We start from the raw sequence: 24,587 nt of genomic DNA, 5'->3' as shown, positions 1-24,587 counted from the left end.
TCAGCAATGTATGTTTAAGTCAACTGAGCGTTAGCATAAGCTGTCCTATGGGAAATTCCATTGAACGTCACGTCAAGCATCAAGCTAGCTGACTTAAGTTTTATATGCTAAATCAATTTAGATTTTTTATGAATCGATTATTGATCTATTAGGCTTAAATTGATTCAAATCAATTAATTGATTTTATTAACTCAGCCCTATACCAAAGTCTATTAAAAAAAAACATTTTACAGCTAGTTTTTATGATTTACTTTATTTTCTCTCAGTAATCTATGTCTATATCTAGTTTAAATGTTTCTGTACTCATACTTAAATAAAAATATTACAAAAAAGGAATCCTTCACCCAATAAATAATCTAATTATTTCAAAAATTAGGATTTCTTATCAATAATAGTGTAGATTTTGACCTGCTCACTACATTTGTGAAATAAAATTAAAAAATGAATCAACAGTACCTACCTTTCTAGGATTTTGTGAATGTACTTGATGAAAGATGGCCGTTAATGTTGCTGGACCTCACTAACTCTCTCACACACATGAGGAGAATGAAGATGCGTTGCTAAGAATGAGTCATCTCAATCCAGCTGTCCACAGGGCATCTATGTGATTAGCATACCCACACACATGCAGCAGGGAAAAATGTAAATATGGCAATAAAACCAGCAGTGATAGTATCAATTCAGTGCGAGTCCATGTGTATATTTTTACTTAGCATTACTGAATGCATATGAATGTAGTTACACAACTGCATGAAGGATCACAGCTTCATGCAAACACTGGCCTGTCACTGCTTCTTTATGTTTTGTGTACCATGTGTACCATGTGTCTCTAACACATTTAGTTCTTCTCTGCAGTTTTTTTTCCAAAAAACACCCACCCACACGTTTAATATAGTAAGAAACATTTTAAATATATTTTTTTAATAAAACTTTCATAGTTAGACGGTGAGGCTGCAACAAATATTCGTTATTTTAAAGTGTTTTTGGAAGGCGCTGAGCTACGAGACATAACTTGTGCTTAAGTAGGAAAAACCTTTGCTATTCAAGTTGGCTTACAATGAAAACTGAAAGTGACCAAAGGGACCAAAAATGAAGAAAAAAAAATCTCCAGGACAGCATGGCAAAGTGTCCACAAAAACACCGACTGCTCAGTAAGGCTGAACGATTTGGCGCTCCGTAGACCGAGGCACCCCATTTGGCTAATGAAGTCCCAGACTGTCTTCACACCACACCCCCTCCCCCTGCTTCACTATGAAATGTTCTACTCATGAAAGTAATGAGGCAGGGAGGGAGAAAGACTCTTCTGGCCACTGATAACCTCAGACTAAACTTGCAACCTTACGAGACAAGGGTCTAATATCTGGCCGTCAATCAGCCCCAGCATCTCTGGCTGGAGTGTTTAATTACAAGGATCAATTATTTACCAGCCTCCCCTTTCAGTGTTCAGTGCTCCTAAAAAATGGGGTGTAAAGAAAAAAGCAGAAAAAAGGAGGATGCACAGGATCAAGAAAATATTGTAAATTGTTATTTTTTTTGTACTTTTTTTCCAGAAAACATGATTTTTTACAATTATTATTATATGAATGAGATTTAGTCTTTTTCCTGTCTTAAACAAATAAAAACTTATAAAAACTTTTAAAATTTAACTATTTCATGAGTTTTCCAATAATTAAACAAATAAAACACATCCTCACAAACATGAAAAGTCTATATTTAGTTTGATAAATGTTAAATATTTCTATATTTTCACATATTGTAATTTTTCTTCTGCTTACCATTAACCCCTCCCGAGACAGTGTCAGATTTAAAACTAAATTTAAGACTTTTCTAAACCGTTAAGAAAAAAAAATAGAGAGAAGTCAGTGAGAAGTTTTTGACAACAGAAAAAAAACACCAACCTAAAGTTGCATCTTTCAGGTTAGGTTACCTTTTCTGCCTTACATACTTACTGTTAACTCATTACTGCAGGGCTGTTTCAGCAATGAGGCGTTTAACTAATTTGAAGAGACAAGATCAAATTACACATCATCTTGTATTCACAAAGGCAATTCCCCCTTGCGGCTGCAGGAGAACAGAAGTTAGGGAGCGAGCATGAAGTCGTTTGGAGACTTTTTAACTCAAAACCGGGTCGATTTCTGATGCCAAAAAATACATTATAAGTACACTAACCAAAATATGTATTTTCCACAAAGTATGTGATACTCCAAGCTACTAGTCAAAATTTGGTCCCCATTACTGACTTGATATTTGGATTGTGCCTGTTTTTTTAAGAGGAATAGAAAATTAAAAAAAAATAAAAAATCCTGATTAAAGTTACATCATATCTTAGTTCACATTTGTTCAAACTTCATTATAAACATTTTAATGCTTTGAATACGATTCCATATAAAATGAGTTAATTTTATCTCACATTGCTTAAAAAGTTTAGCCCCAATGTAAAAAAGTTTGGAACTCTAATCACATTCTAGAGAACGGAACATTTTTCCTTGAGGTTTTAACACGCTCTTTAAATATAAAAATAAAAATACACATTTGTCTTCCTTTCTGGGTGGCAAGAGTGAGAACAAAAGTCCTTCTGCCCATGATGTTTCATCCTTCTTGAGAAACTCAAGCCTAGAATTTCTAGGAAGTCCTGGAAGCGCCGTCCTACTGCAGCACAGGATACGGGCCCTAAAGCATTGAAGAAACGAGCGAAAACACAACAGTACCGCCGCGGCACCACGACAGCGGCAGCGATGGCAGCTTTGAGGTGATGGTGGAGGCGGAGGAACCATGTGTTTAAAGTGGAGGAGGAAGATTTGTTGTTACTATATGCCATCGCAGAAGAGATGAAGAAAACAAGCTATCGCTGACCTTGTGCACCGGTGTATTCAGTCAGTGTGTGTCCAAATAAAGAAACTTTTCAGATTAACCATGCACACTTTGACTCTCAGAAACGCCATATTTAACCATGACTTATTAGCATGTTCAGAGTCTGCATTGTTTCCAACAAAAATCCAATTTTGAAAACACAAAATTCTACTTTATCCATGCATTTTTTTTAACTCCAAAACTATTTTTAGGCTCATTTTTCACAAAGATGTTTTTTATGATAATTTTATGCACAGAATGAGCAATCAATAAACTTTAGACTCCTCTAAAATTCCTCATTTCAATAAGTGTTTACTGTGAAAAACAAAAAACACATTAAAAAAAATACAAATTCTACTAATTCTTTTTTTATCATTTCAAACATCCAACTATGCTTTTGCAGATGAACTAAAAACCTTATTTTCTATTTTAGGAACTTAATTTTCATTCCAAAAACGTCTTAATTTTTTTTTACAATTTATAGTTGCAACCACTTGTTCTCTATCACCTGTTTAACTGCCCCATGCAGTCATTTTTTACCCCAATGTGATCTGAAAGGCGGATGGATGTGCATAAAAATGTTCAACTGTAAAAAGGCACTAATATTAATATAAAACGGTGCATTTAAGACTTATGGCCTCATTAATTCCACAAGGGGGAGTGTGTTGAGGCTGAAATGTAAGTCGGCTCACTTCTACAGAAGCACAGAGTTCCTCCTTTGGACTCACAACTGATGGCTCATTAATCTACTCTGGAGGAGGTCCCTAACACAAGTGGCTTGCACCAGTCAAGAACTGCTCAGGCCTTTTTTATCCACGTATTTAATTTACTACTTAAGTCTTGACGCTATAATCAATGAAAAATAAATATAAATGTTTTTTTCTTTAAACATTTATGCCTATAAAGTAAATTCTGATTTGCTGGTTTTTCCTCAACAGTGCTTAAAGCTTGCAGGATTTGCTAGCTCCACAGCACCTCACCCCTCACCTTAACGTCCCGGAGCTCGCACCGTCAAGGTCAGTTCCGCCAGATCTCACTATCCTCACTTCATAAATTTGAGGATATCTTGGCAGTTGAATTGTCACAATTTTGTAATAATTTCTGTTAGTAAAAGGTCAGCACTGCCTGACAGCTCAACAAAGTAACTGATAGGATTTCTGGATTTGCCAGCGCTGCTAATAATAGGTCTTTTAGGTTCTAAAAGAGGTCTCAAAAAAAGAACTAAAGCAGAATGAGCGTCATTGTTCAATATTTAATTGATCTGTAGTACTTATAAATAAATCCCCCAGGGACAATGGAAATAAATATTTAATGTCACGGATGTCTGGCCTGGGGTGTTGGAGATACCCTGTTCAAGACGCTAGTTTTGCTAAGACAGACAAAAAGTGAGAAAAGCACAAATGAACCTGCACATACAAGGTGCTTTTACTGCATTCAAACTAATCATTCAGAGAAGAAACTGTCGTCACACTTAAATGGAAGCAGCAGTTTTGCGACTCTGTGACTGGGTATAAAATAAACAGAGATGCAATCAGCGGTCCCCTGTCACCAGATTAATAGGAACAAAGCCTTTAAAACACATCTTAGTGCTCTGATGTATGGAGTATCAGGGGTGTCTTTGAATTACATAATTTCAAAGTTTAGTAAATAATGGTGACATAAAAAGAAAGATTCTATTTCAGAAATTAATTTGAAATTAAATAAATTATATTGCAAAGCATTTGGTGATGATGTGATATTCATTGTACAAGTCTCATAATTAACTGATTGATAATAATCTTTGATTAGGAAAAAAAATGGTATTTAGAAAGAAAATTCAACCCACGTGATTCCTAAATTTGATAAGAAAAACATTTTAATTGACAGATTTTCAAAAATAAATATTTTTTCTATATTTTTTTTTATTAATTAAGTGAAATTTTAAAGTTTCTTTTGCAGTTGGATTTGCTCTACCTACTTTGTTCTCCACTAAGCTTTTGGAGACACTTTAGAGCTTTAATGACCTACTATCATCATCTTTTAATCCATTTTAGATGTGTTCATAGTGGTCTATTAATTATGATTATGTCATTTTAAACCAAAATAATAAAAAATTGTGCTGTTTTCCAGGACATAGTTTCTGCAGAGCGGCAAAAGTTTTTGTTTTAGAAAATTGCCTCTGAGTTGTACGCAGGACTAACGTTGGGGAGCAACCCGACCTCCTTTTCCCATCACCGATAAACGAATGCTGTCTTTTTACCTGATTTCTCGCTAGCTTACAGCCCTTCACACCCCCAACATAATAATACTGGTGTAACAAAAATGGCGAGCAATATTGCACTGCACCAGAAGTGAAAGAGATGCAGAAAGAACATTAAATCCATAAAGAGCAAGTCTAATGTTGCTCAAATCCAGACTTTTTGGAAAATATTATAAGTGTATCCTTATGAAATCAGTTGTGGGAAAACTGCCCAAGTACAGTTTAGGGCTCTTTTCATCCAACATTGTTGCTTGATCTCCTGCATGGTATGGAAACAACAAATATGTGAATAGCCTTCAAAATAATAAGTGCTAATAATGGAATTTTAATGCAGAAATACTAAAAAAATGCAATAAATTAAAAGATGACAGAATACGTCTGTCCTAAAGTGTGAAAATTAGCTAAAGAAATTAGTATTATTTTGACCTTTTGTCACAGTGGAGCAAAATGAAGAACAAGAATAGGCCTATAAAGAATAATCTAGTGGGAATAGTGGGACAAAATAGACTTTAGTCCCAGCTGTTAAGATTACTATGAAATATTGTGATTAAAATTTGATAATTGTGTACACTTTTAATTCATTTTTTACACTTTTTACCCAAAAATCCTATACACTTAAAGTCCCATTCACACACACATTTAAACATTCACTGTCAGGATCAATGTGGGGTTTAATGTCTTGCCCTGGGACACTTAGACACAGGGTAGAGGAAATCGAACCTCAGACCCTCCTATCAGAGGTTGACCACTCTGCCTCTGCAGCACAGATCCCCAGAAGAAAGGGGTTTGCTCAGAATTGCATGGAAACTGTGTCAATGTTGCAGTTCTGAAGGCCTTTCCAGCCTGAATCTCAAAAGTAGCTCTAAGGGTTGACTTTTTTTCCCTTTACAACTCATTGCATCATCACATTATATTCCATAAACATACAAATCAACGGATGTAGTGATCATTGGGAAACCTTGGAAAATTAAATCAAACGCATCAGTTTGGTTATTTGCACCGAAAAACACAGACTGACACTAAATGCAGGAGCATGCAGCGCATTAAGTGGCTTCATTTAATGACATTAAACAGCTAATTTTGTACCGACACCCACTTGCCTAACCACTCCATTCATGCATATGCTTCTTTAGCTGATGAGAAACGGCATATTAACCAATCTCTTATTTTATTACATTTTTTTCTCATCAGCAATTGTGTGGAAATGTGTGTGACGGGGCAGGTTTTCCTCCTCACTGCAGCTGATCTGCTATTGACACCATCACTCAACTGCCACAAATGTGAGTGCTTAAATGACAGCTCAGTTGGAGTCGTGACAGAACTCCGATTTTTAATTGCTTAACCGAGAGGAACAAAGCGTGTGTATGTTGCGACAGAACTACGAAGTCGCAGCATTTAGCTAGTATGTAACATGTCAACATGTCGGCACCCTAAAAGGACTGCCAACAGACCGTTGTCATAGATGCAGGGAGGCATATGTTCTCCATGAAATTAGTGCAAAACAAACAACTGTAAGGATGCAACATTGCTGACATAAACCCCCTTCTCTGAACGCTATACTCATTACTCACAGTCTGCAGCATGCAAGACCAAAGGAATAAATAAAACCATTAAAACTGTTTTTAATAGCATCTGATTGGCAAGCTGTCTTGGGACAGTTGGCAAATGGGCGGACAGCGGAGGAGTTAAGAAGTGCTAAAGTTCAGGCAGGAGCGACGCAGCACCCTGTCTCCTGCCAACAGCCTTACAGTGGCACAACTCCTGACTAAGTTGTTGACCCATGGCCCCCACCTGCCTTGACCATGCATTATATACAGAGGATATTACTTTCTCTTTCGAAGCTGCCTGCCACACCAGAAGGCTTTTTGACTCATGCCCATCTGCCCGGTAGTGCATACTTTTAATGAAAGCCAAGAAACTGGCAACCTGTTCAGTTCACGAGCACATCGTTATGCATGGACGTTCTCTCTGAGGCCAGTTCCATCCAAAGAACAACGCTATACTCAGCTTGAAAGAGAAACAATAGAGAGTATATTTATACACTAAGACAACTGTTTCCACACATATAACCAAGTCATGTTTGATCACTTTTAAATACTAAGTTTATATTTTACCATAAATGTAGCCATATCTATTTTTTTCATTTAAGACTTTATTGACATATTTTATCAAAAAAAAAAAATCATAAAAAAGTCATTTCTTATCACCTCTGATGTCAAATTTTTAACAGCGATATACAGAGTCTGCCAATGTCATTCTGATTGATTGTTGTAAAGCAGTGAATATTAGGGGTGTAGTAATTTATTTTAACAACAAATCAATTCATATCATAATTTCTGGTTGACAATACGATTCATAGTCGATATTAGTTCAGTTTAAACAATATAATGCACTGACTTAAAATCGATCCAGGACATTTTCAGCCAAAAATTCCACCAGTGTGACTCAGAGATAAAATACCTGGTACTGAACAGTACAGGTGAGGTTTTCCAGATTCTTTGTATTTCTTGAAGACAAGCCAGTGTAGTATTGTTGTTTCCACTAAGTGGTAAATCATGGCCCAGTCCAGTTTAGAATGGACCAGGCAATTCAGGCGAAGTTCATTTAAAAGTTGGACCACCACAGTGCATGCTGGGTGAAGCTAACAACAACAACAATGGAAGCTCTTTTTTTCCGCTTGGCTTTTGGTACTTTGTAGAAAGCATTTAATGTTGTTTAAGATAAATCTGCAGATGGCAAAGAGGAATACAGCCACTTTCTTGATGCTTTCTTTGGTCATAATGACCCTCTGCCAATCAACAGGCTTCAACAGTAGCCACGTTAAAATGTGTTCAAACAAACAAGTAAAGGATCAATATCAAATCCATTCACATTTCAGTTTCAGGAAATTCAGTCCACTGTTGCTTTTCCACATCAGAACAATGCAAATCAAACATTACTGGAACACCATACCACACTGTGTGGTCACATGACTTTGCAAAACTTAAAGTGTTTCCACACAACAAATTGTAATGATGGTTTGATCATTTTTTGCTGCCATCACAGGTGGATGTCCACTGGGATGGTATTTGGCCATTTTTAAGTTATAGTAAAATAAACCAACCATGACTCAATCTGAATGGTACTTTCCAATTTTTATTGGAATTAATTTTCAATTCTGTTCAATTTTATTTATATAGTCCAATTACACAACATAGTTATCTCAACGGGCTTCACACCGGTAATTGTACTAAAACATAAACCAGTCATAAACAATAAACAATAGCTGATTCCTAAACTATACCAAACTAAACAGACCAGGGGTGTCAAACTCAATTACACAGGGGGCCAAAAGCCAAAACAGACCTTAGTTCGTGGGCCGAACATGAAAAACATTTATTGAACACACTAAAACTAAATTTTCTAAACTTTCAAAACTTAAATTTTTACATTACAATGTATAAAAACAGGCAGCGATATTTTTTCCAGAATAAGTCAACTTAAACCTCAAATATCTTTCAATATTTTACTCTGCATTAAAAACATAAATTGTGTCAAAATTATACAAGTTAGAAATAAGCACAAGATAACATCGGGCCATTATTAACAATAAAATAAAATAATTTGGAGGGCCGGATATGTTTACCCAGAGGGCCGGATCCGGCCCCCGGGCTTGACTTTGACACATGGATTAAACTAAACTGGGTAAACCTGCCCTTAGACCAGGAGTGGGCAAACTTTTTGACTTGAAACACAAGCTTAGAGAAATGCTGCGGTCATGTGGTGTTCGAAAGATAAAAAAAATGACTATTTGACTCAGAAAACACACATGAATGCAAAACAGCTAAAACAAAGGTCAATTTTTTTGTGTACCATCTATAGAGAGACACCAGAAATACGGAGAAAATAAAACATTAATAAAGATTCTCAGCATAATTTATTCCATTTTGGCAGGCCAGATTAAATAGTTTTATGGGCCGCATATGGCCCCTGGGCCGCTGTATGGCCACCCCTGGCTAAGACCCTTCTTTACCGTAAAGAACACGTCCAAAAACAAAAAAAAAAATCCAATTTTTTTTCATTTTGAAACAATTTTATAATGGTTGAGGTTGATATGATTCAACTCAATTAAGTAAGTTGTCACAGACAGAAATATAAATCAACTCATCAATTAAATCAATCAATTGTTACACCCCTAGTAAATAGGGATTTTGTTCTGATTGATGACAGACTGTAGGTTCACAGCATCTGAATGACTGATTTCATGTCTGGCATTGATAATCATGCTGCAGTTTTCTTGTCTGTACAACCACATTTCTCTTTTTTTCCACAAATGTTTTTCCACGCCTCAATTTCCTTCATTATAGATGGATAAATTCTGGTATGTACAAACTTTCGTGGTTTCTTTAGAACTACACAACAAACATGCAAAATATAGCAGTTTATTTCAAATTTATAGTCGCGCGTTTTATGTTGAGTTAATGTAATCCAGAGGGAATTAAAAGTTCAAAGGCAGTGAATTTACCATGACGCCACACTTTGAATTAAGATGACAATCTCCATGTAGGTCAAACATCATGTTTTCCAGCAGATGTGAAACAACAAACATGTGCACAGATTTGGGTAGCTGTAGACTGAAGTTAATGTTTGTGCAGCTCTAATGACCTCATGTTCTTACTGATACGATGCAGGCATTATCTTCAGGGTGGAGTGACTCTTTTTGGAAAAACAAAAGGTATTGCTTTCCAGGACAGAAATGTGTGCCATCTGTGATGGGGTTTTCAGTGCATGTTAATGACTGATTGTTTCTGGATAAGTAACAGTAAACCTAGAGATTGGAATAGGATTTTCTGCTCTCTAGAAAACTTATAACAGGCTGTGAAAATACTGTATGTCCTCACACTGCACACGTAAGGTCTGATTCACTAAAACTTTGTGCGCACAAAATAGTGTGCATTTTACGGCAAACATGCTGTGATTGATCCATTTCTCTTCTTATCAACTTCTCTCAGTCTCATCTGGTGTTGTTATAGTTTTTCTAACTACATTTCCTTTTGACAAATACTCACAACATTTCTATTTCGATTTCTATAATACCTGTTTTCCTGAGCTGAAATGTTATTGTGCAACCTTTCCAGCTGTCATTACAAACCATCTTTGGCAAAACCGCAGCGCACATGGACTCCTCATGCGAAGGCTGCAGTTTGTGCTTGTTTTTAGTTTCACATACAATTCTAAAGTGATGTTCCACAAATCCTTGATAAATAGAACAAGATATATGTTTATGTGTGAACGCTGTGTAATAGGGGAGTAACAATTCATTTTAACTACAATCTGATACATATCATAAATGCCCATACAATTCATAGTCGGTATTGGTTCATTTTAAACGATCCAATTCACTGACCTAAAATTGAACTTTTAGCCAAAACTTCAACCAGTGTGACTCAGATAAATATCTGGTACTGAACAGTGCAGGTCAAGTTTTCCAGGTTTCTTGTATTTTTTCAAGCTAATCAAGCGTAAATTAAATATGTGTACAAACAAACAAGTAAACAAGAGTTAATGCCTAATCAAATTACATTTTAGTTTAATAAAGTTCAGCCCACTTTGTTTTTCTACATCAAAGTAATACAAAGTGAACATTATTATTACCACATAGTGTGGTCACCAGTCTTAACAAAATTCAAACTGCTTCCACTTATTGGACCGTAATCATCCAAGTGTGATTGCTTTGACTTATTCGCCAACTTATTGAGTAAAATGCACAAAAAAGAGTGACACACACAAAGATGACATACCTGAGCTGGTTGAATATTTAAGTAGTGAAGCACCTCTTTAACCATGACAGGAGTATGAAGAGGTTTTTCAGATGAAACGGAGGATGCGTTGCCTGATCCGTCCAGAGAAGCAGGTCCAGCAGATGAACTAACAGAGGAGCACTGCAGGCGTACTGTAAGCGTCCTCCATGCTCTCCACACACTCACTTTGGTTTTTCGGATCATCGCACTATTGTGAAAAATGGTCATTTTAAGATGATCTATAAAGAGAAAAAAAAACACAGTTTAGAAGGAAATGTAGCATGTTGATGCTAATAAAAACATGCAAATTTCATGATCTCACAGTAAATGTTTCCCTTTTTGAGAACTGATCTAGATCAGTTCTGTCCACATAAGTTCTGAAGTATGTTTTACTATCATTTTACTATGTTATTATTGGAGACAGTTACAAAGCACAGTTTCTACATGCATTTATAGCATTTTACAATATTAATGAGATCAGACAACTAAGCAAGTTTTAAATGAATCATTTAAAACTTAAAACATTTTTAGGTCAACATAAAAAATGCAGACAGGCAGGAGGATATTGGTGCCAGCTTTCTGTGGAAAATTAGGATTTTGAATGTTTACATTTTAAAATGTTCAACAGTAAAATTCTTCCAGAAACTATATTTGTGATAAATAATATGGTAAGTTTGCAGTAACCATCACTGTCACCATATGAAGTTTAAATGACTTAAACGAGAAAAAGCATATTTAAAAGTTGGAAAGGTTTTATAAGTATAAAAAAATCTATTTATTATTGGTTTTCAATATTTAACATGTCTATTTTTCTTCAGAAGAGCAAAGGCAATACTCCTCTGATGATGGCACAATAGAATAGAATATAACTTTATTTAAAATAAAGGCAGTTTTGACATAAAAACTTCCTAAACTGCAAACATAATGTACAGTTTTTAAAAATAACTATCTGCAATACACAAAGGCACTTGTGATTTCCTTTTCGAAGACACCCTGTGTCACATGGGGTCAGCCCTGCAGCATCATTACTCCAATGAAAAGTTTTTAACAAGTCTGATTTGGTGGGCCGTTATTCTTTTATCTACTTACTACTGCAGTTAAACTGAAAATAAACATGACTTCCTTAAGAACAGAACAGGAAAAAGTGTATAAATTATGTACAAATACATATTTTTAGCACTTCCCCTTTGGATAGCAACTAAACATTGTAGTGCAGAGTAAGACAATATGTGCTTCAGACTTGTTCTAGTAAGAGGATCAAACTTTTTAACAATATTCTGCTCTTTATTCGACATTTGAGAGGACAAGACCTTTTACATTTGTGCAATATTAACAAATTTACACTGCAACCATAAAATCACAAATCTGATTAACTAAAATTACATCAATTTTAAATTACTTATTTTCTCATTCTTATTTATCTTAAGCCAGAGAACCACAAAAGAGGGGTAAAAAAACAGTGTTTGGCTCCTGGTACTGAGTTAGATAAATGAGGCGCCTTGATTGGATGGAATTGAGACCAAGCAGAACTTATCTTGTGATTGGTTAATTTTGTGGCATACATGTCAACTAAATTAAAGAAAACACCTATTAAAACAAATGTAAAATGCAATATGAAGGTCACAAATCCAACCCAGGAAAGCCATTTTAAAAAGGCACAGATGGGATTTTGTAAGCCAATAATCTTTATATATATATATATATATATATATATATGATATATAGTTCTTGGAAAGTAATAATTCTAAAACTGAAATTTTAGATTGTGGTGTATGAAAATGTATTATTATATATATATATCAACTTCAAAAGCATGCGGTGGCCACGGCTTATGTCCTTTTTTTTCATAATTTGGAGTATAAATACAGCTGCTGTGTCATTTGTTGTGCTGACAATGTGATCTGTTGTAGCTTTCATTCCCTTCAGGACCTGTACAGCTCGGGGACTCTGAGACATCCACAACAGATTACAGCAGACCCTTCTCACCCTTGACTGTCTTTTTGAACCCCTCTCTTCAGGAAGGAGGTCCAGATTAGGACCCAGAGAACAGTTTCCTTCTCTCTGAAGTTGGACTCATAAACACCAGATAACCCTGCTGATACCATCACTCAGTCACCTTATGAAGTTCACCTCCTTTTCATCCATACTTGCACTGGACACATTTTGGACAAAAATGTTAATGCTCACATTTAGTTTCTGAATATTTGTACATCTATTCCTGATTGCGTTATTGTTGCATCTTATATATATGTTGGGATTGAACTTTTGCATGGCAATTCACTCCTGGGGCAATACTCTAAATCTGATCTGTTGCCATTTAGGAACAAATAGTTGATATGTTTGTTGAATTGTCTTCTTGAATGTGTTTTGTGCTACATTTTAAGCTAGGTCCTGCATACAGGTCATCTTCACAGCAGCACGTGAAAAAGCCAGGTGTATAACGCCTGACTGAAAAACGTGTGGTTTGTTGGTGGGAAAACTGCTTCAAAGGATGACTTTGTGTATGAAGCACGTGTCTGTCTCCCTGCAAGCATTGACACAGTCTGCTGGGACAGGATTTTTCTTAATGTTCGTTGTTCAGAAATCCGTTTGTCACAAGCATGGGTCTACACAGCCAGCACTGATCTCACTTGGCATTAGTAACATCAACGCAGCATCACTGACTGAACTCAATTGGAAAACTGAGGGGTTTAGCACACGTTGTTGCTAACTTAGCTTCCATTTTTGACTGATATTAGCAATACACATAATTAGCTAACACCTAAAAACGGTTCTCTGTACGCGTTGACCCAAACCAGATCAATGTTAGCTCACTGTGGTGTTCAAAACCGTGCCAACTACTTCAAATACTGTTTTGGACCTTACCGTAGTGAACCTCAATGTGGCTCCACCTTCCTCCAAGTATCGCGTGACGTTGACCGTACGTTACTTAGGTCTGCTTTTGCGTCAGTCGGGTCTCAGCCAATCAGCTTCCAGCCAGGAAGAGAGCTTGTTTTTTGAAAATATTGGCGCTTGTTGTGCTAACGACCACTTGCTAGTCATATTTTTTTCCCTTTTCGAAGTTATTGATATTATTGCTTGACTCATGTGTCAGGTGAAAATACAAAACGGACATAGGCGTAACATGAAAAGCAACCGCTAGTGGAAAAGAAAGGTGAGACACATTCGTTCATATCGCTTGGAAACAATGATAGAGAAACTAGTGTGCCGTTGGAAAATGCTACTCGATTAGCACTGAACCCGAACTTTAAGGATATGATGATCGTCACAGGACGTGCCTTTGATTGATCATATAAAAGTTCTGTTCACCTATTTTTTATTATTTTAATAATCAGTTTCTTACATACACAAATCGTGAGACTGTGACTTCTATATAAGGTTTTTTAACCGTCTTACACGAAATTTACCATTTGATCAAGTTATATTGCTGTCATGTTCTATTCATTCAAACAGAAATAGCAAAGCATTAGAAGTGTACTAGCCGTTTTTATTGAAAAAAGAGCCCAAACTAGCAAAATGTAAAACGTGAATTCTTAACGAGGGGGTGTCAACAAAACGTTCTCTTATTTATTTTATTTCGTTTTACATTAGTGGTTTTGTTTGATATTTTTTTTTCTTCAAAAAGGAGCATTATGGTAGTGTATTGAAATTTGTATTTTCATAAAACACAGTTTCTTTAAAATATGTTTTTTTAATGAAAACAGGAAAACATTTTTGCTCCATGTTTATTATTATGTATACATGCCATGAGTGTTGGTAGTTTTTTTTTTTTTTTTTTTTTTTTGCTTGCTTTTACAAATGATTTTTTGATTTTATTGTGACATAAAGTGCAATATTATGAAGTAGGGTGTAACGGTTAATCAATGAATCCATTTCTATTTCTACAATACAACTCGATTGATCTGTCTAAAGCAAGTAGCTGATCAAATCGAATCGGCCTATATACCATTTAAAAATAGTTTCAAAATGACAACAATCAATATTGGAAAATACTATTTGGATAGAGGCGAGTTACGTTTATTTTACTATAATGTAAAAACAACAAAGCGTCATCACAGAGAACAACACACGTGATGGCTGCAGAAAATGATCAAACCATCGTCACAGTTTAATGTGTGGAAAGTTTAACACTTTGAAAATGTGACCATACAGTGTGGTAAAATGTTCTAATAATGTTACCTTTGTCTTATTTTGGTGTGGAAAAATAACAGAGGGCTGAACTTTATGAAACTAAAACACAAATGGATTTGTCAACAGTTCTTGATTTCTTGTTTGTACAGATTTTTAATTTACACTTGATTATCCTGTAATAAATGCAAGGAATTTGGAAAATTTTCCTGCACTGTTTAGTCTACAGGTATTTATATCTGAGTCACACTGGTAGAATTTTTGGCTAAAGATGTCCTAGATCAATTTTAGGTCGTTAATTGGATCATTCAAAATGAAACAATATTGAAAGTTAATCGGTTCATTAACCACAGATTTTGATATTGTTAAAACAAATCGTTACACCCATGTTATGTTCACAATTCGTGTCTATTGAAAACATATTTTGCGATATCTTTCCAGTTTATGTATTAGGACAATGTTTCTTGATTAACTTTGAGCCAATACTGAACTATTTGACCAGCATTTTAAATCTGTCAACTTTTAAGCTTTATTTAAAGGACTTGTCTACAAATTTATTTCTTAAAGGTATCTTAACTTTAGGCTGAAATGTAAAAAAAATGGTCCTCTAATAGTGTACAGACTGTTGCCAAATCAAGAAAATTATTTGTATATTCAAATGCAAAACGTAAACATTTGAAGCACCTTTTGCACATAATCTGTTTTTGAGGATGACATGATAAAACCCACACACAGAAAAATAGAAACAAATTGAACAAATTTAATTCAAAGATACCATGATGCTTTTAAAATATACTGTGAATTTGTATGTAATTTAATTTACTGTTTGGTTTGTTTTTCAGATACTTTTCAGAAACTGCAGGATCCACTATGGCAAATGACGTATGTAGCCACGTTAAGGTGGTTGTCAGGGTGAGGCCAACCAACGACAATGAGAAGCGGGAAAACTTTCGGAATGTGGTCCAGGTGGTTGACAACCATATGCTGATATTTGACCCAAAGGAAGAGGACCTGTCCTGTTTTGGGGCACGAAGAGTTCGGAACAGAAATATCAACAAAAGGGCCAACAAAGACTTAAAGTTTGTTTTTGACCGAGTCTTTGATGAGAACTCTACGCAAGTGGAAGTTTTTGAAAGTACCACTAAAGGAGCGTTGGATGGAGTAATGAATGGCTTCAACTGCACAGGTAACATAGATTTAGGCCTTCAACGCACATACATACGCACCCATGCTGTACATGTCAGTGTGGAAAGTGAAAACTATGTACGTATCATCCTATTGTTATTACTGTAACAGCAAGCAATAGATATCTGTGAAGATTTACAGTAAAGTGGCCATCTGGATCCTTTTAAGTTGATAAAGTTGATTTAAATACAATAGTCCCTCTTTTATTGTGGGAGTTGCGTTCTAAAAATAATCAGAAACAGGTGAAATCCATGAAGTAGTTAGCTTTATTTTTTTACAATAATAATAAAAATCAAACTTTCAACATTTACTCAAACAAGATTGACATTTATACTTTTCTCTTTTGTTTAAACTCCCTCAAAGTTCAAACGTGTAGAAAAACAATTTTAGTATTATAGAAAAAACAAACAATCTGCTGGTGAACAAATAATAATGTCATTTTGACACGCTAAACACATTCTGTATAGGAAACATGGCAAGAATGAGACTGATTGACAAGATTACAAGCCATTCAGGACACAGAACACGATGTGTTGTAGTGTAAATAAAAATGTAAAAATAGAAAGCATGCAAAATTAAACAGAATATCCTGGAGACCATGAGGGACCACTGTATAGCTTTCAAAAGAGCTTTTGTAGCATTTAGCTACACTGATTGTTTTTAGGATTATTGTGGTCATCCTGCTACTCAGGTTAACAAAGTGGCTGATGAACCCTCACATCTTTTTGAGTTCTGTGTGAATTTCAGTTGCTTTCAGTTCAGTTCAACACAAGACGAGCCTCTTGTATCAACGTAGGGACCCATTCTCATACTAGCTGCTCTTAGTTGTCAAACAATTTTTCTTCACCTTCTGAAAATGTGTTTTTTATAACACGCCAAGCACCAGAGTAGCAGTGATTACTGAGGCATTTGACAAAAAATATATATTTTTTTCTAGCTATATAACGTTTAAAAATGCTTAATTTCTGTGGTCTGGAGGTAAGGTAATGTACTAAATCTAGCTCCTGAACCTCAAGAAACTAATTTCTTCATCTAATCAAACCATTCTTTTAAGTAGTGCATACAAAACTTTATAGATCTTTGCTGATTCTTGTGCATTCACAGTGGACACAATTCACACGTGAGAAGCATTTAGTTTCAATGTTAAATCACTGTGCAGACGCGATCTGAGGTCCTGCGGCGCACGTCAGTCTGGCAGCAGCACAACCTGAGTGTCGCAGTACGATTTGGGTGGCAGACATGGGATATGTATGAAACTTTAAAAATCTGTTTAATGAGCCCATTCAGGGACTCTGCTTTAGCCACATGATGTTTTCAGTGGCTCAATCAGCAGGTCGAAAACAAATCCAATATGGCAGTAAGTGGTGAAACTCACGGTACTTTGAGTGTCTATGAATGATCAGGTGAACCCAGACACAACGACATGCTTGCCAGAGATTCTGCAGAGCTCTCCAAAACATATAAACCCAAGCTACTTACTCAACTTTATCCATGTTTTCCATGATGTGGCAACAAATAAAGTCCAGAAAAAAATTGGCAATAGCTCCTCGTACACATGGCCAGGCGTCAAGGACTTTTTATGACAGACGTCGAGCAGTAAACTTGACGGGGAGACGACACTAATTTGATGAGCAAATCAAATCCGATGTGAATGCAGCTTAAGAATGCTTTCCTTACAAATCTAACCATGATGTCAAATAGGCACTTCATTTTGATTTGTATTTGTGTTTGGAGGGTGAACAAAAATTATACTGTGGGATTGCAGGAATTAAGGTTTTCCAGCCTCAGTTTCTAAGTGCAGATCCCCATAATAAACACCCCCCTCTTGTCTTTTAAACTGAATTACCTGTTCCCACTTGATGAGGAAGCAATTACAGAATGCTGCTTTACAAGTACTTTGTACTTCAGTAAAACCTGCATTTCTTGTAAAATCGGGCAAATCCTCTAGTGACAAGTAGACTGACTGACGATAAATCTTTACCTAATAAGTATGCTTTAAAACAAAAAATAAAACGAGCTCAAAGTGAGCATACCTTATAAAAAAGATTTTGAGAAATTCTTCTTTGTGGCTTTGCAAATTATTTACCACAAGTTTATGTCACTGATTAGACTCGACAGGTTTTACTTGGTCGTAACTGTTCTGGCAACTTTGGTTCCTGCCACGGTGCAACTTTTTCAGGTGTCATTTCTGCAGCATCTTCAAAAATAGATATGAGCCACATGTGCACAAGAAATCGTAAGAGGTTATCAAGTTACAACAAATGGCTTAATGCAGTAGTGAGCGAGCAGCCATTCGTGCACCTTGTTAAGGAAGGATTCCTGTGATGGGTACTGAGAAACCGTTTTGTTCCCTTTTATTATCAAAGCCATGATGACGCTTATGCGATCCTTGACTATCTTAACAACTGCATTTAGACCCAATACTCAAAGATTTCTAGGGGTTCTGAAGGACTCGGATTCTAAAGGAAAGCCAATGTCTCAGTAGGATTTTTCTCAAGTTTCATTTGTAATTCAGATAGAAATGTTCAAAAACGATCGACTTAATGGAGAAATACTGTCACTGCCATTGATTGTGTTCTTTTGTGCTTTTTTGTTTTCATCGTGCTAATGTTAGAATTTGTGATTTTTTTATTATTTTATTTAATTATGCTGTTGTTTATAAACTAAATGACGTTTTAGTGGGTCAATTCTTGTTTTTTTATGTCTAAGTTGTAATCTTGTTAACCAAAGCAAACTTTATGTTCATGAGAATAGCAAAGCACTTAGAAATACCTGGTGGAAGAGATTTGTATAGTAAAAGTGTCTTAAGTGGTCAACTTATTCTAAACTTTTTTTCCAAATATTGTTGTTGCTAATTCTGGTGTTGTATTAATACATTTAGACCTTAATAAAGTAGTAATGTGGATAGAAAGTTGTCAAAGTGTTGGCAGTTCAGAAATGAGCAAAAACATGTTTTTTCGCATTAATATAAGCTGTAAAAAATTTCCTATGGTTTAAAAGCATTTACATTTTTTTTTATAATACTTTAGAATTTTTATTATTTTTGTCGTCTTGCAAAAAAAACAGAATTAGGCAACTTTTTAAGTTTTTAAGGTGAAAATTAATTATTTTCAACATCTTAGCTAAACATATTAATTTCTTATTTAATTTTATCACTTTCTTTCAAAAATGTAACTTAAGTTAAGGTTAAATTGAGATCATAAACGCTAATTTGTCCAGCCACAGTTTGAAATGGTTTGAAATGAGAGACGTAAATCCTGAATTTTAAACTAAAAGACTTGTAAAATTATTCTAAATTTTATTATATTTTATGTATATGTGTGTGTGTTATTGGACTATTTACATTTTTTTAAGTTGCAGACATGGAAAAGGATAACTCTCAACAGTAGTATTTTGTGACAGCAGACTTGCTCCTGTAAAATGTCTATAACTCTATGTAAGTTGTCTTTTTAATTGCAGTGTTTGCTTACGGTGCAACTGGAGCAGGTAAAACACACACCATGTTGGGGTCACCAAATGATCCGGGGGTCATGTATCGGACAATGACGGAGCTGTTCAAACGCATGGATGATGTCAAGGATGAAAAAGAGTTTGCTGTTGCTTTCTCATACCTTGAGGTAAAACACTTGACTGTTTGGTGTGTACTAGTTGGAAAACTTTTGTCTGTTTTATTGTGTTTTGTGTTTACGTGTCCTTACATAGTTCTATAAAGAATATTTAGGATAATATTCATAGTTTTGAGGATGCATATTATATTTCTCACAAATTGTGGGTCACTTGATTTTAAGACATGATTTTATAAGATTTGCATTAGGACACAGGTGTCAAACTCCATGCCTCAAGGTCAGTGTTCCTACATATTTTCCAACTAGCTGTTATAGGTCATATTGTCAAAACACACCTGATCTAGCAGCAGATAAAGCAGGATTTATTTAAAAAATAAAACGGCAGTCTGACAGCCCTCAGGGCCTGGAGGCCAACCATTAATTGTATATAGAGAACTGGACAAAGGTGTGACGTCACACTTAGAAAATGCCTTACCTCCAGTTCCAAGGAAATGAAGACGCCATTTTTCCACAAACGTCGACATTTTGGAGCCAGTCGACAGTGATGGGTCCGTGTTAGTCTGAGTCAACATTTTAAGGCAACTACTCTCACCAATCATGAGTCAGCTTTTTCAAAGCTCGGGAAAATCTGTCAATCAAACGTTTGAGGTGGGGCCAGCAGGCACCACATGCTTATTATTTACTGAGGCATCTGATTGGTCAGAATATAACTTGAAAAACTCTTGATAAAGAAAATAATGGATTGGCAGGAAAATGTTTTTAAAAAAGTATCATATCAAGAATGGCTATTCTGTCAAATAGAATAACTGTATAATAGCTGTCTATTTTTCAATAGAAGTCTATGTGATTTTGGCTTTTAGGAGCCAGCAGGTACTTCCTGTTTAAAACACGAGTGCGGAGGGGGTCACTCAGTCCAGTTGGGGTTAACAATGCTGTAAAATTCTGGAAAACTGTCAAAAGTGTGAAAAGCAAATACATCTGTTTGTCTTACAGTAGTGGTTTACAGTTTGATCTGCATGCTATACATCTATTTACCGTAATAGTGATTTTTGTGATAAGTGGTTTTACATTTTTTTTGCTATTGTTTATCTCAATTGTTCCCAGGTTTACAATGAACAAATCAGAGACCTGTTGGCTAATTCTGGCCCTCTTAATGTCAGAGAGGACGGCTCCAAAGGAGTCGTTGTTCAAGGGCTTACACTGCATAAGGTTTGTAACAACGCATTGAAAAGCATATGAAAGCTAAATCATGACTGTACCATTGCAGGTAATTTATCACAAATTAAATTTTAAAAACACATTGTGTGATTGATCAGTTAAGAAACCGGAGAATAGATTAAAAAGAAAATAGCTTCCATATAGGCTCTGCATCTAGAGATACATTTCTTCTATTAAGGTGCTATTAGAGAATGAAATGGAGAAAAAGTTATTGCCAATCTCGTGTGCTAAAAAAAAACAATTTATGTTTTCCTGTTAATATAAGACATCACAGTCTTGGAATTTTCTCTTATAAATACTATTAAAATGAGGAGAAATATCAGTTTACTTTACTTTTAGACATCCTGGTTTGTTTATTTTAAAATAATTTCACTTTTAGAACATCTTTTTATAAATAACTTGGGAAAAAAATGAAATACTTTGGCAGAACTGAGAAAAAGTCAAGTGCCTGTATTCTGAGTTGTCGAATTGTTTGGTTGCCGGGGCTTTTAAGTGCTTTGCAGCAGAATCCTTTCACTGCATCTGACCGTGTGTTGTGTTTTCTTTTCAGCCCAAATCAGCAGAGCACATTCTTGAAGCTTTGGATTCGGGTAATCGAAACAGGACGCAGCATCCCACCGATATGAACGCCACCTCTTCACGGTCCCATGCTGTATTTCAGGTAGTTCATTGAAGTTTCTCTAAAAACCCAGTATGTGGGTGTTTCAAACCAGCTCCAAATAGGCTGTAAATATTTGAAGGATACAGTCAACAATTTCTGGAACGCAGTTTGATTCTAAAATAAAAAATATTTTTCTCTTCTGTCACCCAGATATATTTGAGACAGCAGGACAAAACTGCAAGTCTCAATCAAAACGTCTGCATTGCTAAAATGAGCCTGATTGATCTTGCCGGCTCCGAAAGAGCAAGTGCCACTAACGCCAAAGGGGCTCGTCTACGAGAAGGTGCAAACATAAACCGCTCCCTCCTGGCACTTGGAAATGTTATCAATGCTCTCGCTGACCCAAAGGTGAGATCGCTTTTCTTCACATAAATGACATTTGTTTGAGGTATAGTAAAATACTGACAGCTTTATATGACTTGATTCTGTAAATAATAGATTGGTAAAATGTTTATATAATGACTGGTAGTTAGAAAACATGTTTGTACTGTTACTAAGAGTTTATTCTTTTGATTCTGCTGTATAAGTTGGCTGTTTAGTCCACCTCTGTATCACATGGGTAGGTAGTAACAGAGCTGTGAAGCTTTGTGAATCAACTTCACTTCTGCGCAGAACCATAGAGGCATATTCCATAACATTACAGTAATAGTTGACCAAAAAAAATTGTAATGGAGAAGTTTAAAGCAGTGGCCTCTCCCACTGCTTTCCCAAAATGTAATTTCCCCCCTACATTATTAAATTGGCCTATAATTGTAAACATTTTCATATAAAAAAAGCAACAAAAAAATCGTAATAACAACTAATTGAAAAGCAAGATCAAATCTAAAGCAAGTGAAGACGTAGTAGTAAAAGATGGGAATTCATGAAAAAAAGGTATCATGAAAACAGTGTTTTGTTTACTTTCTTTGTAGTATTAAAGCGAGAGAAAATAGTTCAAATAAATTGAGAGGTTGCCTGCTAATTCAGTCCAATTCATTTGCACTTAAAACACAAAGCTAACATGAATACCCATATTTGTATTTTAAATTAGTGAAAATATTAGTTTGATCAGCAGCGCTGCCATGTGTCTCATGGGACGTGAACAGTTTTGCCTCGTTCATAAAAGGCTTTGAAGAAAGCAAAGCATTTGCAGTTTTCCATTTTACAGTATTTGAAATTAAAGCACCACATTTTCTAAAATCTTTTTTTGGTCAGTCGGGTGAGTGTAGGATTGCCATGCAGGAAATCAAGGGCGTAATTAGCTGAATCCAGTGTGGGTCCTTAGGCAAGACCCTTCATGCTACTGCCTACCTATGTAGCCACAAAACAGCCTAAGTCGGGGTCTCCCTGTGCCTGTCCCTAGCCCAGATAAAATACAGGGTTGTGTCAGGAAGGGTATCCAACGTAAAAGCTCTCTACAGACTCACCTGTGCGAATCAGTGGAAGCTGATTTGCTCTGGAGGGATATGGCGAAAGGTGAACACTTAGATGATGGTGTCGCATGGCTTTAGGTTTTTAAGTAGACATGTTACAGGTCATTGTCTACTGTCGGAGAATCTAGCGAATGGATTCAAAAGAGTAATTTTTAATGCACTTAAAAGAATCAATAACTTTAATACGACCCTCAAACAAATGAGACGCCAATGCTAAGATGCAGTCATCTGAATTCAATTTATATGATTGGTTCCTATCAAAGACAGGCCACAACTTTCTTGCTAACCTTTTAGGTGAAAAGTGTCTTTTGATCGTTTGTGTAAGGAAATGACTTAGTCAGCTAGATGCAGGCTGTATGCAGGAGCAAAAATGGGCAAATCTGTTAAGTGGACATAGCTGGCCCACATGAAACGCCAAGGTTCCAGATTGCTCTATGTACCCGTAGAACAGGAGCGTCAAACTCAATCGCACAGGGGGCCAAAATCCAAAACACTCCGTAGGTCACAGGCCACACAGGATAAAGATTTATTGAAAACTCTAAAACTAAATTTTTAAAACTTTAAAACCGTAACTTTTTAACATAATTATGAACTAGATATATAGCATTACCTGAGATGATGCTAGCGTGAATGCTGTAAGCAGAATTTGGTCACAGAAGATGCTGAAATTGATGTGTAAAAACGCTGAAGCTCATAGCTGAAAACGCTGTAGCGAATAGCCACCTAAAATGTTAGCTAAATGCTAGATTAGCCTAAAAAAACAAACAAAAAAAATTAGGTTAGCAAAAACTGCTAGCATGTAGCTGAAATATTAGCTAAACTCCATAATAGACTAAAACATCTTAGTAAATGGCAAAATAGTCTAAAAAGCGAGCAGAATGCAAATTTTTAAAAGTTTAAAATCGTTACTTTTTAACATCACAATGAATAATAAAAAGACAGGAATATTATTCCAGAATAAGTTAACTTAAACCTTAAACAACTTTCAATATTTTACTCTCCATAAAAATATATTTAGTAAAAATTTTAGAAGTTAGAAATGAGCCTAAGATAACATGGGGCCATTAATAACAATAAAATAAAACGATTTGGAGGACCGGATGCAGCCCTCCAGACCTTGACTTTGACATGTGTTGTAGAGAGAAAATGTTCATGCCTATTTTTTCTATGGGCATGCCCCAAGCAAAATAATGTAAGGAACACTTGTACAACACATAATGAGTAAGGGTAGAGTAGGTGGGACAAAGGTGTTGTGTACGGCTTTTTCATACTTAAGACCCACCTGCGCAAAAAGCCTGTAAGCTGTTCACGGGATAAGTGCGTGCCCCCATCCAAGTTTGTCCCTTTTCCATACTCACTATCTAACTTTAAAGTCATTTGTGAGTAAAGCTTTACTAATGACTAGAGTGTGGAGTAAGGACACCAGAGGCGGTGGTGCAAAGGTAAAGGAGTCAGCCTCTAATCGAAATATTACAGGTTCAGTTCCCGCCATGTATCGAAGAGTCCTTGGGCATGATATGAACCCCACATTGATTCTGGTGGTTACAG

At 35.8% G+C, this 24,587-nt stretch overlaps 2 protein-coding genes across 2 annotated transcripts in view; one reads left to right on the top strand and one right to left on the bottom strand.

Moving 5' to 3' along the window:
- Positions 1–13,873, bottom strand: part of mettl15 (methyltransferase like 15) — a 53,056-nt gene extending 39,183 nt beyond the window's left edge. The window contains exons 1-2 of the mRNA XM_024296234.2: positions 13,735–13,873; positions 10,870–11,108 (exon numbers count right to left, since the gene is read on the bottom strand). Coding sequence (XP_024152002.1) covers positions 10,870–11,097 — 228 coding nt within the window. The 5' untranslated portion in view covers positions 11,098–11,108; positions 13,735–13,873. The remainder of the gene's footprint in view (positions 1–10,869; positions 11,109–13,734) is intronic.
- A 12-nt stretch (positions 13,874–13,885) lies between these two features.
- kif18a (kinesin family member 18A) overlaps positions 13,886–24,587 on the top strand; it is a 31,283-nt gene continuing 20,581 nt past the window's right edge. Inside the window, exons 1-6 of the mRNA XM_024296233.1 lie at positions 13,886–14,023; positions 15,840–16,183; positions 19,642–19,799; positions 20,853–20,957; positions 21,517–21,627; positions 21,778–21,975. Coding sequence (XP_024152001.1) covers positions 15,868–16,183; positions 19,642–19,799; positions 20,853–20,957; positions 21,517–21,627; positions 21,778–21,975 — 888 coding nt within the window. The 5' untranslated portion in view covers positions 13,886–14,023; positions 15,840–15,867. The remainder of the gene's footprint in view (positions 14,024–15,839; positions 16,184–19,641; positions 19,800–20,852; positions 20,958–21,516; positions 21,628–21,777; positions 21,976–24,587) is intronic.

The sequence above is a fragment of the Oryzias melastigma genome, linkage group LG3, assembly GCF_002922805.2.
Source record: "Oryzias melastigma strain HK-1 linkage group LG3, ASM292280v2, whole genome shotgun sequence".
Classification (NCBI taxonomy): Eukaryota; Metazoa; Chordata; class Actinopteri; order Beloniformes; family Adrianichthyidae; genus Oryzias; species Oryzias melastigma.
The sequence above is the reverse complement of the archived record's forward strand: the minus strand, read 5'-3'. Positions and strand labels throughout refer to the sequence as shown.